The 19,699-nt window shown below is 42.3% G+C and overlaps 1 protein-coding gene across 16 annotated transcripts in view; it reads right to left on the reverse strand.

Annotated features, from left to right (window-relative positions):
• The window catches only part of rnf220a (ring finger protein 220a), a 147,560-nt gene that overhangs the window by 17,167 nt on the left and 110,694 nt on the right, over positions 1 to 19,699 (reverse strand). For 6 of the 16 annotated variants that reach the window (XM_047588601.1, XM_047588602.1, XM_047588604.1 and 3 more), the window contains 5 exons: positions 13,644 to 13,713; positions 9,978 to 10,073; positions 7,347 to 7,389; positions 5,521 to 5,660; positions 4,246 to 4,375 (listed from right to left, as the gene is read on the reverse strand). In XM_047588601.1, coding sequence (XP_047444557.1) covers positions 4,246 to 4,375; positions 5,521 to 5,660; positions 7,347 to 7,389; positions 9,978 to 10,073; positions 13,644 to 13,713 — 479 coding nt within the window. The remainder of the gene's footprint in view (positions 1 to 4,245; positions 4,376 to 5,520; positions 5,661 to 7,346; positions 7,390 to 9,977; positions 10,074 to 13,643; positions 13,714 to 19,699) is intronic. The other 10 variants (XM_047588610.1, XM_047588615.1, XM_047588616.1 and 7 more) reach the window with 6 other exon arrangements.

Genomic DNA, 19,699 nt, shown 5'->3' on the forward strand with positions numbered 1-19,699 from the left:
GGAACCATGAAAATGGATAATAGATACTGAAAACGATGATCTAGTTTATAACTAATCTATTTATTCTGACAGCTGCTGTGGAGGTTTTGAAAACCACAATCACTACTCTCTGAACCGACCTTATTTTGTAACTCTCTGAACACCCAGGACTTAATATTTATGTTCAACATACAGCGCTGACTACAGTAAATGATATACATTTTAATGATCTGCTCAGATATAAAAGTGCTGAAGTATTTTCTTACTAATACACTTGTACAGCGGCGCTGGATTTCACATGCCCTGATCTGTGTAAACACACTGTCCATGTCTGAGGTGTGTTCCCTGTGAGTATACGTGTGGCCTGTTTGCTCTGTATATGTGTGTGTTCCCACTGCCTCCATCTATCCCTCTAAGCAGTCTTGGCAGGCCAATCTAATCTGGCCAGGGAAAGGTCAGCCCCACTCTAACTGCCTTTCACTCACATTATGCATCCATGCCCCCTCCCCTATTTCCCTCTCCGGCTTTCTTTCTCTTTATTCCTCCTTTCCTCACCTTTTTTCTTCAAGTATAGTTACTCCTTCTTTTCCCTTCCTTTACTTTTATTGGCAGTTTGTACTTCTTTTCCTCTAGTCATGTATTACTAATTCCCTTTCTCTTGTCCACTACATAAGATGAATCAATGCACACACATCCTGATGGCTATCCTTCTCATTATCTAACCATCTCCTGAATATCGCTGACTCTTTAACATGTTAACTACACATTTCATCCTCAGAGTTACATGCCTCATGACAGCAACTAAAGAGACCCTCAATTTCCATATGTGCCACCACAACACGACTACAAGTACAGATGTGAGCAGGCAGACGGGATCAAAGGACTCATCGGGCTGACTGGCAGCTCGGCTCAAGCAATCGACCGACCTCGCCAACGTCCTGTTACCATAGCAATTATCAGGACCCCCTAAGAAGCAGAGAGGAGGCGTGTCAAAGGTCATCACACGATCTTTCTGCCATTTACAGGTCAGAGAGAGAGATGAGGAGACACGGGGAAAGGGACACAGACACAAAGACATGAGACGGTCATCTTTGAAGTCCATTTACAAAGCAGAGATTTCTCCTCTTCTCAATCCCTACGGGCCACCTCAACCTGCAGTAATCCCCCTCTTCTCCTCCTCCGTCTGCCCGGACGGCCCCATATCAGACCTTTGGATCCGTCTTCCTGCCTATCCATTGCTCTGCAGCTAAATCAGATCAGCTACTGTGCTCCAAACTTTGAGTTACATTATTACATCATTACATTTTCCAACTTGGTAATGATGTTAAACAACAGAAAGCAGGAGTCAGACGCACAAACTGTGACATGACACAAAGGGGAAAAAACACACAAGACATGTAGTGTTAACATGATTTCAAAAAGACAGAAGAGATAGAAAGTATGGAACACATGTGTTAGGTTCCGTACTTGTTAACAAAAATAAAATAAATTTGAATTAATGTTAACTGAAGGAACATGGCCAAACCTTCCTTTAAAAGGTAATTAATGAATATAAAACCATGAGCTATAAATTCTCAATTCTGTTGGAATGGGGCATTTTCATTGTTTTATTAAATAGTCCTCGCTTCGAATTCAGATTTTACTATCTTATGAACACAGCGTTTTTGTTATGCAGCTATTTTTTAACATATCAAACTTTGGGCCAGACTCAGGTTCCAAATCGATAATGGCATCAAAAAGTTTCAAACTTGCTCAGTCCTATCTTATAACGTGAAAACATGGAGATACTGCCACGCTAATAAAACTAATATGTCCCTTGCATAGAGACTTTTTAGTGTGTCCTGTAAACTTGGTAAATTCTAGTTACTTTGCAGCTCATAAAACAGACTTCTCCAGACAGTCCAGTGGCCAGATAAAGAAAGCGCTCTGTCTGTGCTGTGTGGGTTCTTTCAACCTGGCTAAGCCGGTGCGAGACACAGGGAAGTCTTCACTCACGCAGAGTTGAATCATAAACTGATCTTGTTCGATTTTTTCCCTCCCTCCCTCTCCTCTCCCTTGAAAGGGCCCAATCCCCCTCCCTTTCTTCCTTGCACTCTCAAAGGGAAAGAAGGATGGTGGCACTTCACAGAGGAAAAGGCCCTCTCTTCATGTCGCCAGCTGAGAAGACCCCCCTGCAACATCTCTATATTGGTCCGACATTGGGCCGCTGGCTCTCGAGAGCCTGCTGGATTCGGCAGCATGTGTTAGAACCACTGAGGAGCTTTCAAGACAAAATCCACCTTCTGAGCCTTCTGCTCAATGTGTGCCTGCGTGTGCATTTCAAGTCGCTCTCCCCGGGCCACCTCAGTTATCTGTGTCACATCACAAGGCGCCCTATTAGAGCGAGGCAGAAGGGTCCTGTGTCTGCCCGTTTTAACGACGTGAAAGAGAGACGGACGGATGGACGGCCGGGGAAGCCACCTCCCACCCTACGAGCGGCACTTTGTCGCGGTTTAGTTGAGACTTCAGCATTGATCCGTCCTGTCTTTTCCCTCTTAGAGGAGGGAGGGAGGCAGGTGAGGCTCAGCATGTGTGTGTTTAACATCGGATCGAACAGGGAGAGAAGGATGCGGACAGGAAGAGAGACAGATGAAAGCAGCAGCACAGCCAAGACAGTTTGAAAGAACCTCCTAGAGATGACAACAACTCTTTACCTCCATCTGTGAACATCCAGCTTCAGTCTGTCTTTCTCTCCCTGTTTTAAACATGAACACTACTGAGGCCACAGTGGGAGGCACAAGGACGTTTACATCACGGAGCTGGGCAATCCAATAATATTGTGTTAATACTACAGGTTTTATGTGTTTTTCTTATTAGCAAATAATTTAAATATCTTTTATATCTGTTTCTATGCAATGAAGCTACTGGAAACAAAATTCCCCCATGTGATAAATAAAGTATCCATCCATAACTAACACAACAATTTAAAAAATCTTGTTAGCCAGACATAAAGTCATTTTTGACTTTATGTTATAATATCAATAAAAACACCACTGTGTTTTTTTCATGTTCTTGACTTTGGCAATTATGCTACTAGGCTAGCCATATTATTTTAGTGTCATACCTGTGGAGATTAAATATGCATCCATGCATACAGACATGAAAGACAATTACAGAATACAAAACTATTTCCTAGTTTTAACTTCTCAAATATGACCAAAACAATGTGGCAACATGAAAATATCAACCACACACGATTATTGTGATTATTCACAAACCTCGGGGCTCAATCTGATGTTCTAAGAGCAATATAAAGTCATGTATACGGACACTCAGGACTTCTAACTTGTAGAACTGTTGCTACAATAAATCAGAACTAATCAGAGATCCGTCAATAAAAACTTTTTGGAGCAGCATTACACATTGTTGCCCTGTGATTCAAAATCAGATCTTACATATACCTAAATTCAAACAGTAGATGCTGATGATTGTTGGATAATTATCAACTAGAATGAATTTCAGCTCACTAAGTGGTTAAATGGACAACAGAATGAATTGGACATAATTAAAATAAAGAATTTGTGGAAGAAGAGACACCACAAAGAGAAGGTGATAGGGAGGTAAGTGGGAGCACTGTAGGTGTGTAGTGTCACAGAGCTGCTGCTGTGCTCCCCTGTGACCAGCTCTCCCATCCAGTTCTATAATTGCATTTCTGGGCGCACACACACACGCACACACTGCGGTGACCAGAGGGTCAATTGCCCAGCTAAATGTGTTTTCCTTCCCCTCGCTAAGAGGGTTGTGTAGGGCCGAGCCAAGCTGAGCTGGGTTGACCCGGGGCCAGACGGCACTGCCACCAGACCGCTGGCACCATTACAGCTCCCTAGTCACATTCAACACTGGTCTCACACAACTAACAGAGCTCAGACCGGACAGGAGGACACGGTGAATGATGGACGAGCAAAGAAACAAAGAAGGAGACAGACAGGAGGGAAGGCAGAAGAGAGCAAACAGTGTTGGTCCGAACGGCTGTGACTAGATGCAGCCTTGGAGCTGTGACAGGTCAGTAAGTCAAACAACAAGCAGAAGATTGGACATCTACATCACCACACAGCACACACACACACACAGCACACACGCACGCACACACACACACACACACACACAGCACGCACACAGCACGCACACAGCATGCACACACGCACACACACGTCCCACCAGCACCGATCAACACTGCCGCTTGTGAAAAGGAACTGAATGTTATAGCAATAGGGTGTGTGTTTGTACCTCTGAAGCCTCCCTCCAGTAAAGCCGTAGCTCTGATCCTCTTCTGCCCCGCCCACTCATACTCCTCAAAGCCCCGCCCATTCTCTCCATCCATGTCTGCAGAGTCATCGTCGCCTAACGCTCCCTCACGCTGACACACGAAAAAAGAAAACATGACAAATTAAAAAAAAATAAAACACACAAACCATAGCAGAATTTTAAAAATGCTATATAGCCTACTGATTACATTTAAACTATTAAATACAGCTTGGGCATGTGGAATCACAGAATTTTTGCTTTTGTACATCTAAGAGTAAAGCATTTTACTAGAGGAGAAAGATACTATATAGCCATGGCATGCTTTACCAGTACTGTACCATAGGGAAAAGATGCTGCTCATCTCAATCACATGTTCAGTGTCCAAGGGGTTACACAGACTGCACTGACGTCCTGGAGTCTTTTTTTTAAACCGAAAGAAAGAAAACTTTCTTATCAGCTTCTACTGTGCTTGTTGTACAGCAGCTCTGACAACATACTGATATCTTATCATTTTAACACACGCTGCTGTTCTATCACTGTCAAAAAGACGGGGCTCAAACATTAGAAAGATCTGCCACACGGTGCATTTGAGACCAACAGTTAAACCTTAGGGACACAGTTACGTGTACTTAGTAATAGCTAAACGTTGTGCTACAGCACTGACTAGCATTAAGCTAAAGAATATGCAATATACACGGCTCACATTGGGAGGTACAGTACTGGAAGTATGCTAATGGTAAAGAGGTATTAGTGTCTGTAGCTAGTGTGATGGACAGCAGTGGGTGAGGTATAAAGAGTGGTGATTAGTGGGGATGATTTGTCTGTCGTCTACTTGAAAGAATGGAACTGTTCAGCATCTACGTGACAGAAGGAGCGATGCCCAACTGTGACAGGTCAGCGTGTCTCTGTCATCGGAGCTTCATGCCAGTGGATATGATGCAATCACTTCACATGGAATAAACTGCAGATGTGAGCCTGCTACTCGAAAATGTAGCCTTACAGTTATTTCAGCGATGTTTCACGCCCAAGTCATTCAGACAGTTAATCCGACGTGATGTGACTGCAACACCACCATGTAAAGGAAGTTAAGAGGTGGTCAGTATCTAGTGGAACGACCGCTGCTATTGGCCGTTTTCTGCGCTACGGCACTGACGGGACTGTACAGCGTCTACAGGAAGTAGAGAGGTGACTGGAAAAGAAGGGTTGATAGGCTGTCCGACTGGCGGTAGGCAGGGTTCAGGGCCCAGAATGTACTACCTGGATCAGGCATTGTTCCACATGTCTACTCATCTCCTCCTCGCTCCCAGCCAATGGGGTGCTGCACAGCGGACATACCTGGCCCCCCTCCTCAGGCTTCCTCCTCTTCATCTTCCCTATACGGGCTGGACAAGCAGAGCCAGTAGAGAGAAAGACAAGAGACAAATGTTATTGTGAATGTAGTTTGCAAAGTTTCAAATCAATCAAGCTCTGATAACATCCCAACTATGACATCACTGCTCTCAAGGCTCAAATCTAAAAAAAATCCCAAGGGGCATTTATGCCCAATGACAAATTCCATCTTCTTCCCTCGATCTACATCCATGCCACTCCTCTCCCTCCGTTCCTTCCCCCTTTCCTCTCCGCCCCCCCCCGTCACAGCTTGCCTTCACCACACACACACGTTTAATTAGAAATTTAACAGAGCAGAACAGCCGTCACTGCACCCAGACTCTGTCGTTTTTTTCTTAACTGCAAATGGCACACAGGGACATTAATTTTTAGCTGGCTGGGAAAGCAGAGGGGGCCAAGAGGGACAGTGGAGGTGGAGGTGGAGGTAGAGGAGGAGCACACAGAGCAAGGAGGAGGAGGAGGGAAAGCTGAAAGGGTTAAAAAAGGGAAACAGCGTCCTCCTCTTCCTCACCAATTCTTCCCTGACACTAATTGAGAGGAGCACTGTTAAATAGAGAAGGGAGAGGGTGGCTAATTATGTCCGCCAGTGATCTCTCCCCCGAAATTCTCCACCCATTATACCCCACACCAGATAGACTCCTGGTTCCACATGGTTGCAGAGAGAAAGTAATGGAGGGTGAAGTTTAGGGTGAAGTTTGAACTGAGTCTTCACTGACTCTAGTCACAGACTAAAAATCATTTACATGCTGTGTCTAGAAACAGTCAACCACTAGAAATATAAACATACTGATGAAACTGATGTTTTGTAATCTTGATAAGACTCTTTAAGGCAGTTATGGAGAATGGAAGTCGCATAAATTTGAGTGAGTGAAAGGGTTTATCATTTTCACCACGTGATTATACTGACTCGATCACATAAGCAGAAGATTTGTTTTAATTTTTATCCCTCTGGTCCATGTTGATGTTTCTTTTCATAATTATACCTTCTCATTCAAAAAAACATACATGTTTGGTTTGTGTTTTACAAAAAAAGACCAAGGGTATGAAGTGTGTAAACTGGTGATCCGGATTAGGTATGTCTGAAAGTTGGAAAACAGGTAAATGTTTCGGATGACTTTTTTTTGTCTTTGGTGATTCTATAAATACATTCTGAGCAGCATTAGGTGGTGTTTAATAACCTGTGGGGGATTTTCAAATGTACTGGTACAAGGCACAAAGTGGATCTGTTAAGAGCTAAGATGTACTTAGCTGATGGGATAAAATGCTTTAGACATATAAAAGAAACTAAAGCAGCTACAGTAAATTTATCAGCACACTAAAAGCTATTAATGTAAAATATATATTAGGGCAATAAAATAACCCAGGAACGCCGCTCCTCTTTAGGCTGATGAATGAAAAAAAAACATCAGATAACAAAATTATCACTATATCACAGCGCAGACTGAATTCATCCTGTGTCTCCACTCTATTGAAATTAAATTGTTGCCCTTGCATTTGTGATGATGGCAGTTTTTAATATAAGTTTAATCATTAACTGTAAGTATTCAACAAGACCCAAGAAGTAACTTGGGCATATTAATAACCTGTTAATAATAAGAAGACTTGAATCTAATTAATTCATCTTGAGCCACAGGCATTCTTTATTGTTATTCAATATTAACTACAACCCAGGAAATCAAACATTGTGTACATACCATTCAATCTCGTTTGTCTGTTTGCTCGAACTCGTAAAAATGTCTGCAAGCAGAGAGGAAAGAAGAGGGAGGACATATTCATTAGATGACAAAAAAACACTATAATATGATTACAAGTGCAAATATAACTTTTCAAAGTAGGATTGCTTTGGATGCTGAAGGCTTGCCAAATGAGACTGGGGCAGTGTAAACAAGGAAACCTACATCTCTCTTGTCTTCCAGCTCTTCCATTACTGTCAGCTTTCTGTCACAGCTCCTTCGAGAGCCGAAAAAACTCACTGCTCCAATGTGCCCGAGTGTGTTTCCAGACTCTGTACATTATTGCAAACTTGAGGTTGCGTCTACAAATTAATACGGATGGAAAAGGATTGAAAGTGGCGCCCGTATCGGTAAATGCCTCTCATGCCCGACGCCATGTTGGCTTGTTTTGATCATGTGACCGCGCTGGAAACGGAAGTAGAGCGACGTCACATGTTGTCCCTCGTCCTTTCCGCTAGGGGGAAGCAACGAGTTTCATTAGAAGTTCTCAGCGGTAGACTTGGAGTTTTACATGGATACAATTCGATAAACAGCTACTAATTTAACTTCATCTAAACTAGTATTACACTTTATATTTTAAAGCATGACAATTCAGTGTTTTCTTGTGGATACTGTTTATTTTCTGATCTTTTTTTACAGCAGTTTGATCTGATCTGCTTGTACAGAAAATAAGTGTAGGTTTTGTATTTCTTTCCGTTCAATGTCCATTTTAAGTACTTGGAGTTAGACTAAATGTTTAGTGGGTATTAATTTTATGTATTTTTTACAGCAGTTCAGGGGCTATTTATTTCTTTTGACTAGTAATTGATTATTATGTGAAAGATCCCAAATAAATACATTTTTTGTTTGTAAGAGGCCACAAACTAATACATTTAATTATACACGGTTAGTGGCTATCATGTATTTTTTTGTGTGTAAAATAAACCAGCTTCTTGTCAAGGGTAGATTATTTCCTTTTAAATTAGATTGTAGTGCTTGAGCAAAAAATGCTACGTTGAATCACTGGCCATTGTGGAATAAATTATTAATCATACATTTATCTAAGCCAATCTGGAACATTTGGGGTCTTGCTTAGTTCAGGTAGCCTGGGGTAGATTCCCTGCATCATTAAAAATAATGGTTTTAGCAATAAAAGGACAGCATTGTGAAATTAATTAAGTGAGGTCAGATTCCTCTGTCCTCTCCAATTCTGTCTCTTGCAGACTACATGCCTCAGGTCTTCTGGGATTCAAACCCAGAGGCCTGTATGTCTTTAACTATATGCTGACTAAAGCACCCCCACTCATAGTTATGGATACCCGCTCTTTGACACGGCACCAGTGAAAAGGCAACGGTTCAGTCCTCTGACCGCCGACTCATCGTCCATCAGTGAGGGCCGTCAGGCAGCCAGGCCTTCACTTTCTCCTTGCTGTCTCTCCCCTCCACTCCCTGCTCCTCCTTGAGTTATAGGATTTCCTGCGCATCACTACCGTATTATTATGATACACTCTCTGAATGGCTGCCGATAGGTCAGGTTTTTAGAAGAAGTGAAGAGCCAGAGTGCCCTAAGACAGACTGACAGAGGCTGAGAGGAGGTGGCAAAGTCTGCCATTATGCTTTATTTTCAGGGTGCTAAAAAGAGTCACCATTGACTTAATCATTTGTATAATATAAGGTGATTTCAGCAGTTTCACTTAATGAGAAAATCTACTTTATTGCTATAAGGTCTTTATGAGCTGTGTCATCCTGAACGTATGGATGTAACGTCTGCATGGACTTAATAGTTCTTATTTTATGGTGTTAGGGTGAAAACCCACTTAACCCGGAGATTCATCACGGCCGAAGGAATTACCCGAACAAACTTTGATGAATTTAAGAGATAAAAGCAGTCAGGGTGACATGTGAGATTTAAAGAGATTGGCCTGTTAGTCAACTTAACTGCTGAGGAGGCATAAAAACCAAAATCCACCGTAATTGTTCTGCTACACTGTTATATGTCATAATAACAGGAAGTCACTATTTGATTCAGTACATTACGGACGTCTCATGATTTGCTACATCCATGTAGAATGCCCTTCCATATTCTACTTAATCTGACATCCAACTGAATGAAAAAGCAGCCTTTGATTGTTAGGAAGGCAGATTCTCTGTTCCTTCACACAGAAACAGGTGAAATACACATGCTAAACTAAACAATATATTTATTATATTTATGTATGTTATAATAATTAATAGCTTACAAACTATATCTACAAAGGAGATGCTTTTAATAATTTTAATGATAATTTCTCCACATTTCTCAATGATCAGAGTTCGCAACATTTTTCCTGTTGAAATCTCCACATAAGAGTGAGAATTTAGGTGTAGCACATATAGTAATATTAACTCTGGGTAGGTCAGTTGGTCAGTTAACTACATAAAAGTTGACAGACTATTGAAATTTTAAATGATGCACAGAATATCATAATGTGGAGCTGACTGGCTGTATGGACACACTGTGTGACTTCACATTAACCTGGACTCATATACTGAGCAGACAGACAAAATGTAAAAAGAAAACAGCAACAACTAGACATTCTAAACATGAAGAGTGTGTGTGTGTGTGTATGTGACCTGGTATCTGTCCGAGTGGTGGGCATCCTCAGAAGACAGGGGCGAGACCACAGGAGACTCTCCCTCGCGCTTAATGTGCACCGACAACAGCATCGACTAGAGACAGAGAAAAAGAGAAATAAAATGCCTTTTCTGTGCAGATGCTCTTGTGATATTATCACCTCCAGAGAAATTACTGCAGAACCTGTCCTCGCTTGGATAGGAATATCCAAGAGGTGGGGTTCAGCCTAGACAGGTCGTCAGTCTATCATAGGGCTAACACAGTTAGCACAGAAGTTCTGCATAACTACAGAGGGAGCGAGGGCCTTTCACACGAGTTTTGCATTTTTTTGCTGACATTGTACATTCCAGTGCAAACCTGAAAATGGAAGGTGAGGGAAGGTTTTCAGCTGCTTACAATCCGCAACCTAACCGTTAGATGCCACTAAATCTTCCACACTAAAAGCGCAAACAAAGAAGAAAGTCGAAGGATCGGTTGAAATGTTTAAGGTTAAAGCAGCTGAACACCGAGTTGAAGCTCAAAGCTTCAAGTGGATGAAGTGATACAAGTTAAAGGTGTCAGCTGAAGCATAAACACCGTAAGAAAAAATTCCAAGAGAAGTTTACTGGATGAAGATCAGAGGCCTGAAAAGGTTTGAGGCGTCAGTTCGAGTGTTCGGGAGGGAGCTGATGGCGAATGTCAGCTAACGCATAAATGGTGACAACGGTAAAACTTTAATTCAAGGAGTAAAAGATGAAAGCGGTTAGAAGATGCATGATGTGTTAGCACTTAAGACACTCGTCACTGCTGCCGACTACCAGTCACTACAACACAAGGAAAGCTAAATATTTTTTTAATTGAGTGTATGAAAATGGATACAGTTTATTTCTGTATTACAATACGTCTCTCGCACGGAAAAGAAATTGGACTCGGGTATCTTTACCCTTGGGGATTTTGAGAGTGTTATTGCCACAGATGCTGAGAGCAACACGTCATTGATGATGACTGTAACCTGCCTGACTTTGTCTATAAAATCCCTTCCACTGATTAGAGTTAATGTTTATGGGACGTTAAGAGGAGTTAGGGAAGAATGAGAGATTGGAGCGGGGAGGAGGAACGGCGAGAAAAGGAGGAGGAGGAAGCGACGGAAGGAAGGGGTAAGGGTAAACATCTGAAAAGGAGGAGTGTAACTGTCTGACATTATGGGACACTGCCTGTCCATAAATCTGTCTCGCAACACTTTGCACACACACACACACACACACACACACACACACACACACACACACACACACACACACACACACACACACACACACTTTCGCTGTTACTGACACACACTTATAAAACAATATCCTCTCCTAACCCACTCGGTGACAAACACAGTCCGGGGAATTCTTCAAGTGAACGGTGAACATATTCACCGGGGGGGGAAGAGCTGAAAATGGGAGAGGAGGAGAAGAAAAAAGAGGCAATATTACTTCTTTACAAGGCTTAGTCCTGACAGAGCTGTAGCTCTCTCTTGGTGTGTGTGTGTGCTTTTATTTTCATGTGTGCCTGTGCTGCTTTTTTTTTTTTTTTCCTTTACAAGGCAGCTATGAAATATTTGTATTTACAGTCGTCTCCTATTAATCAAGTGGAAAGGGGCAGAGCAGAGGCTTAAGTGCTCGACAGCAGTAATCTAATAATAATATGTGAGAAATGACCAACCTCGAGTGCTGCCACAGTAAATTGGACATTATGCATGGTGCTTTTATGCCTCTGTGCGACTGTGTGTGTCTGCGTGTGTGTGTGTGTGTGCGCGCGCTCCTTTCTTCTGCTTCTCATCCAGGTTTAAAAAGGTCAGGAATCATTTACCTGAGGGCGTTCTGGGAATATGTTTAAGTTTTATCATTAGAATATGACATTTAACGGTATTCTACTAAGAGATTATAAATGAAGATCTCACCGAGGTTTTGGTCTTTTAAACCAACCAATTAAATCAACATGCAAAAAGATCGGCACACAAAAAGGTGTAACACTACAGTGGGGCGGGTCACTGGACCAGCGCCTCGCAGGATACATGTTTAACTTTAACACTGTTGAAACCTAAACATGTGTAAATCTGTCTTGTGTGACAAGTGAGGCATGTGTAATTTCCTCAAACGCATGCAGGATGGGATCCAACATGGGCGTGCGTGGCCATACAGATGTCACATGTTTTCCCTCTAACCGAATCACCTTAGCTTAGCAAGACGGCCAAACGCCCCATAAGTAGGTGTGTTGGGGTTAATCTCTGCTTCAATGGGGGTGGCTGTTGCATACTGGGCGGCGAATGACAACGAGCCCACGCGCTTCGGACCGGTCCTCTCCATTCTCCATGGCCTGTTGCTGAATACTAAACGACGGCGGCGGGATGCACGGTCACGGCCGCAGAGGAAGGCCAGCGCTCACCCCTCAACCCTTGCTCTGTCTGACTTTCTCAAGTGCAAGCCCACCCACAGTCCTGAGAGCGCCGCTCCAAACCCGGGTCAGCATCCAGGGGTGACGGAGGAATGAAAACTGATCACCAGAATTACTCCAGATCTCTTGAGCGTTCACGTGCAAGCACTGAGATGCACTTTGTCCTGCGGGTATCTGACATTCACCTGGTATTTGGTTGGAATTGAGAAGCCCAGAAATGACAAATTTTCACGAGGAAAATCAAACTAAAAGAAAAAAAAACATCTAATGAGAACAGTATTTCTTAAAACATCCATCCTGCCATCACCATCCTTCTTTCTTTCCTTCATTATAATTCAATCAAGTCCATTCACAGCTCACATAGTTCGCAACTGAACTGTGAGCGGGACTTTTCTATTAAGGAGTGTGGCAGCTGGTGCCAGGTTCAGATGAAGAGGCAGATACTGTGAGAAAAAGCTGCTTGATGGAATCCTGAACTTGTCTTCTGGCAATTTGACATCGCTTGCCATTTTTCTTTTCTGTCCGTCTGTGCCTCATTCTGTCACTCTAATTGGAACAATCACAGTACTGCTGACTGTTGGACCACAGGAGACTGGTACTTCTCTCTCCGTCTCTCTGTATGTGTAAAATATAAGACAGAGGCCTATAGTACAGCTGATTTCGCCTCAGTGCAGCAGAGAGGAACAGAGGCATCAAAGTAAGAGCGCTGATAGCCAGACAGAAAAGAATTACACGACGCGTTCCTGTATAATGTCACAAGCAAATTTCAAGCAGCTTGTGAAATGTTGAAAATAAATGTGCATCGGGTGTGCTTCCATAGTTTGAAGCAAACAAAAATAGTGTGTCGAGATACAGCCAGCTACTTTCATGTTTTCTTGCTCTCAGGAGACAAAGTGCAAGGAATTCAATGATTCCATTGCATGCAGCAATTCTTTTTCCACAGAAACCGAAACCGCTGTTTTGTCACGTGAGTTACGGAAAAATGATACCATTACAATGCATCAAAATACAGATAAATAACAGTACCACAATGTTAAGAAATTTTAATTTTTTTAATTTTATGCACAGCTTTCCTTCTCTTGCTTACTTTTGAAGGTATTTTTTTTCCAAACACTGGAACTTGTTGAAGATACAGACAGAGAAAAAGGGAAATGAATCGATGTAAGGTATTCCTGGCATCAGTCTGAATGACGAGGTAATACTCCTAACAGATGTTGGATTCTGTGATGCTTGTTCACACTTACTGCATTGAAAGGTGATCTCACCTTGGGTGTTCCCGGAGTGGCTACTCCATCCTTGGCTGAGGGATTCTTACTGTTGAAGAGAAAGAAAAGAATTTAGTGAATTTAGTGTAATACTAAACCAAAGCTGTTATTGCACTCAGTCACTTTCTTGAATGAAACTACTAATATCTGCGGCCCACTTGGGATCAGTTTGCCAGATTCCTGTTCAAGTATTCGTTCTTTCATTCATTGCTGTTCTCACTGACATTTTGTCCATTATTCCATCCTCACCCCTCGGGAATTAACTAAAGTATTGCAGCAAGCATGACTATAAACCAGTAACTACCGAGATAATTAGCTGTGTAAGAATGTATTGTAAGAATAGTATAATTATCGACATAAACACACTGTAGGTTAAGTACAGTCAGTCAGACTTCACAGTTTGTAGGGAAGAATCTGTTGGTTGTGTGTGTGTGCGCGTGCATGAGTGTGTGTGACATTTTAGACTGGCAATGAAGGATGGGAAGTCAAAATGTATTAAACAGACAGCCTTCTACTTTGCTCTGCCAACAATACAGACACATTACATTTGTTCATGTTACTTTATTTTGATCGCTTTTTCTGACACCTTCACTGACCCCTCCATTCTCAATTGATCCGTTGTTCTTTCATTCCTTTTCGTTGCCCCGTCTTCCTTCTCTCCACCGCTCTCTCTCGCTCTCTCTCTCTCTCTCTTCCTCGGTCTTTCTGACTTTCACCCAAACACAGAGATAAATTTCTCCGAGCTTCACGAAGCGTTGCGGCAGGCTTGACATTGACAAAGCGAGACAGGGTTGTCATGTTTGCTTTGAGACCCTGTTAGCACTCCAGACCCTCTTGGACACACACACATGTGCAGGCAAACGCACACGCCAACAGACAGACAGTGGCAGAGCGTGGAAGGAAGGGTGCCTAAAACTGAATTGAGCACAACCTCTAATCTGACAGCATGCCCTGCTAGACAAGGGATTTCCCTTTTCAATGGATGGATGGGTGGGTAATAAGAATAAGAAGCCTTATTTATATGTCACTTATCTGAAAGAAGAATTTACAAAGTGGTGCACGGGGAGGCATAAGAGCAAGACAAGGAAAACATAAAACGAGTGACATATAACGCATAGCTGCACAAAGATAGGGGGAATGGATGGATGTGTAATCCGTCCACGTATACATAACATGCTACGGAAAGTGCAGCTCGTGTCATTTCTTCAAAAAAGATTTTTTTTTTTTTTTTTTTGCATGACATAACTATCTCCATGTATTTAATGGGGCACTCCACCAGCTTCATTTCACAACATATAGCATAGGTGCTGAACAGTGGGTCCGCGACCCCTAAGGGTCCACAGAGGTACTGCAGGGGAGTCTCAAAATCGTTGGTTGACTATACATTTTTCATATGTATATTTTTTTTTAATTTTCCCCACAATTTTCTCCCACAAATTTAAATTTATTTAATTACACAGTAACACGAATGCAACATATTTTAATAAAAGGATAAATGGAGTCACTGTCCCTACTATATTTAAAGTTAAAACTTGAATCTGTCAATTGTTTTCGATAACTGTCAATTATTTATACATACAGCAGTTAGGTTTGTTCATGTCGGGTATGTTTATGTTTATGGTGGGTGCACAGCCACCCTACCGTTGCACGTTTGAAATAAAAAAAATAAATGAATATTTGAACCTGTGTATTATTTATATAGCTTAACATTGATTGCAAAATTATAATAATAATGTATATTTATAAACAGCACTAGGTTGAGTTTAATATTGAACACATATAGTTGGTAGAGGATCCTTATTTATTCTCTACATCAGTTTGGGGTCCTTGGCCTGAAAAACGTTGAAGATCTCTGACATATAGGGTCCAGCAATTTTTGAGGGTAAAAGTCAAGATTCACTGGCATTATTTGCTTTCAATTCAATTATTAATTGGTTTCAAAAATTTCAGGCCAGTGTGACTGCAGCTAGATGAAAACATGGAACTAAGTGTTACCTCCCACTGTGATATTGTTCTTACACTATAGCTTTATAGTGATAATGTCATGGCCTGATTGTGCCATGTGACAGGATTTTAATAATGTTAATCATTACTAAAGCATGATTAAGACACATCTATATAAAGACAACAATTAAGAAGGGGAACAAGGGATTAAAACTTTAAAATGTAAGGTGAGGCTTTAGTTGGTTGTCATTGTGAGCAGTCCTTGTTACACTAATAATGAGACTGATTCAATATGTTCTAATATGAATAAGCTGAATCAGAATACATGTGTCTCCAACTAGAGTATAGGACAAGTTTCTGGATGTATTAAATGTCTCGGTGAACATGTCTATGAAAACCTGACATTAGCTACTGCTTCTGCACTGTGTGTGTACCTGTGGATGTGCATATGCAACTCTATATTGTCTTTCAACCGTGTGTGTGTGTGTTTGTGTGAACACTGAACAGCAGGCCTCTCCTCCACCAACAAAGAGAATAAACACGGGTGACACAGTCAAGCTGCCGTGTAATGCAGGGGAATCTGCCAACACTCCCCCCGCGCACACCTCTCTTACCCCCTTTTCTATCCCTGTCTCTGTCATCTCTCTCTCCTTCTCCCTCTATCTCTCTTTTATTCATTACCTGGAACCTCTGCAGAGGCATCAACAATAACAGCCACCTCTACCTGCTTGTTGACGGTGTCAAACAGCGACAAGAGAAGGAGAGAGGGGGAGATGGGAGAGGAAGAGAGGCAGAGAGAGGACAGCAGTTGCATGCCTGCCACGATGGGAGAAAATTGCCACAGTGACAGAGGGGGTGATAGAGAGATGAAAGGAGAGTGAAAAGGAGGGGGGGAACAGGAGATGAAATGCAAGGTGAGAGAGAGATCTGGTGAGGGAGGACGAGCGGGCAGCATAAAGAGGGAGATCGAGCGAGGCGAAGATGAAAGAAGACAGAAAACGAGAGAAAGGAAGAGAAGGAGTGATGGGAGAGTTGGTGTGCTGTTGCCTCTTCTCGCGACTTCACACGTCTGTTCGCCAGGTTCTATGAATTTTTGATGGCGAGGGTTACGGGGCTGGAGAATCCAGCTGGCTGCGATGTCAGAGGAAGGAAGAGAGTGCGTGGAGACGAGCGGCACAGCAAAGAGAAACAAACACGCCCGACAAGGAGGGGGAAGACGGAGGAAGGGGGAATGAAAGACGCACTTTTAAAATGTGCTGTGGTAATGAGGCATGTGTGTGAGGACGGGGAGACAGGTGAGGGCCTGTTGGTGGTGTAGTAGTAGTTGTTACAGACAGGCAAGTTGTTCGTAGAGGAGCTTGTCTGATAATCTGAAGCTGGGGCTAAAAGGCCATAAATAGGCAGTAGTGATACGGTTTACTGTAGGTATGAGAGGTCAAGTGGAGGGACAAATGTACGATTTGTAGTTTTCCGTGTGCAAAAACAGTAAAAGATGAAAAAACTGGACTCTGTAGAGAAAGTAGGAAAAGTAAGAGACCTGATCATTAAGTAAAGTAAAACAATTTTTTATTTTAATCACAACTATTTACTGTGATTCTACTATATGTCAGACATCATATCAATGCACCAGTTCACCACAATAGCTGTCTAAATCAGCAGGTTAATTATGCTATAGATACAGATACATATCCATCATAATATATTACTGGCTGTTTTTCAAAATAAAAGTGCAAGCAAATGACGCTGGAAAAAAAAAAAAAAATCTGTCTGACTGAGACACTCACACTTTCAGTCATCCATATGTGAGCCCAAAAGTCAGGAAACATTGGATCTGCTCATGCTCCATCTCAAAAATATGGGAGTCTCTCTGTCTCTGGTTAACACACAAAACACTTATACAGGCTGTGAACTTGATGTAAAAAGCATTTTTTTCCCCATTTAAACTTCTTCTGCAGATCACTAAATGCAATAATGGGCTATTTATGACATAATATGACTAAGAGGGTGACAGGATGAGATCTCATTTGAATGTGATATACATAAATAATAAATCAAATGTTCCAAAGTATTCGGTTTCTATCGGTATCACTCTGCTTAAGCTTAAAGTCTTATGTCAGTAGCAGCACTTTGAATTGGTCCAATCAGTAATTCAATAAAACAGCCCACCCAACCCCAACCTGGTTAAATCTGTATCAGTCCAACCAAAGTAGAGACAGACTGGCTTTCCCTGAACCTCAGCTCACTAGCAGAGAGAGTGTGTGCGGGTGAATAAGTCTTTTCTTTGTGGGAGTTCGGTGGAATGGAATGGAGGCATGGTGTTAAACTCAAGATACTGATTGCTTTTTGCCTTTTTGTGTCATATGGTGCCGGGGGTGGGGGCTTGCTTGAGTGGAGGCAAATTGATTATGGAGGAAGAGGATGGAGAAAAAGAGGAGCAGAGGTATGAAGAGGAGGGGGAGACGGGGTATGCAGATTACTTTGCCCCCCTGAGCCACCTGACGTGTACAGGGCATGATAGATTTCCATTTACCAAGCTCTGTCTGTGTGTGTGTGTGTGTGTGCGCGTGTGCGAGAGGGACAGATTTCCATGTCCACGCACTAGAAGCTGTGGCCCGTGAACAAGTGACAGAACTCCAGGTCACAAGAGAGGACAAACTGGCAGTTGTAATCAAACGCACATAGATTTACATGCAGCCAGAACAGGAAGGAGAGGAGAAGAAATAGAAAACAAATAGAAACACACATAAGAACAGACACGTATGGAGAGGACCAGGAAGATATGGAATGCACACTCCTCAACTACTCACACACTCGCACACAACTTCGTTTCCATACCCACAGCTATTTCATTCAGCAAGCACTGCTCATCATTAAAGGCAGATTTAGCACAAATTGGACCAAATTCCCTCTGTCACTTTCAATGACGGCAGCTACCTTGCAGAGAGCGGGAGAGATGGAGGGACAGAGGGTGTGTGACGGAGGTTGGTTTTGTGATATAACACACAAAACATTTTCTGCCTCTATTTTATCCCCTATCCACATACATTTTACGTATTTGCTCGCATGTGAAACAACACTTCTGTCAAATTATCTTTAAGTGTTTGCTTCTCCTCTCTTGTCGTCTATTTTTGTGATGCGTTAGAACGGGTTAATGGTGAGTAGGTAAATCAGCCAGCCGTGACGTTAGCCACCATCCCATCTCAGCCTGGGATGACGCTATTTCCTTAAATAACTATGTGTGTGTGTGTGTGTGTGTGTGTGTGTGTGTGTGTCTCCCCAAGCTAGTATCTCAGACTCCCTGAGGGAAGGACATGCTACTAACCTTTATTAATTATTGAAACACACGCACGCACGCACACACACACACACACACACACACACACACACACACCGTGTCATGTCACAGGATGAAGGATGGCTCTCTCGTCCGTTCTATTTAGTTTTGTTCCTTTTCATTCTCTAAGCTATAAAATTCAGCTTTTTTGAAAACAATTAAACATGACCATGACAACTGAGCACATTTTATCCACCGTGTGGCTGATAGCTCTCCTTTAATTTGGTCGTCATCCTTTTTGACCGCTTCCTCCATCTTTCCTTCATTTTCACGTTTTTATTTTGATTATGTGGTGATTTTTATGGTAACAACCAAATCTGTAACAATCTCAGTCTTTTTTTGTTTTTTCATTACTCAGCATTTTCCTTAACACCCTTTCTGTCCTTTTCTTCTGGCAAAGTTAGGTCACACTTTGTTCCTAAGGGGCGAGAACCGATTTAAATCCCAAGTCAAAGTCAAGTAATAAGAATCTGGTTAGAAGAAGACAGGGAGATGGGTTGAAGAAAGATGGGTAACTTGAAAAAAAGATAAAGGGAGAAGAGTAAGGCCAAAATTAAGTCTATAGAAAAGAAAATGAGAGGAATCTGAGATAGAACAGGGGATATTAGAGGCAAGAGCGGAGGACAGACAGACGGTCAGATGAACAGGATGATGGCAGAAAAAGAGGGTAAGGAGCAAGGGTGTCAGCAAGTATGGACACAGAGAGGCAGGAGGAGGGGTTCAGGCAGTGTAAACGGGGGTAAATGAAGTGTGATTT

The sequence above is a fragment of the Mugil cephalus genome, chromosome 7 (assembly GCF_022458985.1).
Source record: "Mugil cephalus isolate CIBA_MC_2020 chromosome 7, CIBA_Mcephalus_1.1, whole genome shotgun sequence".
In the NCBI taxonomy this organism is placed as follows: domain Eukaryota; kingdom Metazoa; phylum Chordata; class Actinopteri; order Mugiliformes; family Mugilidae; genus Mugil; species Mugil cephalus.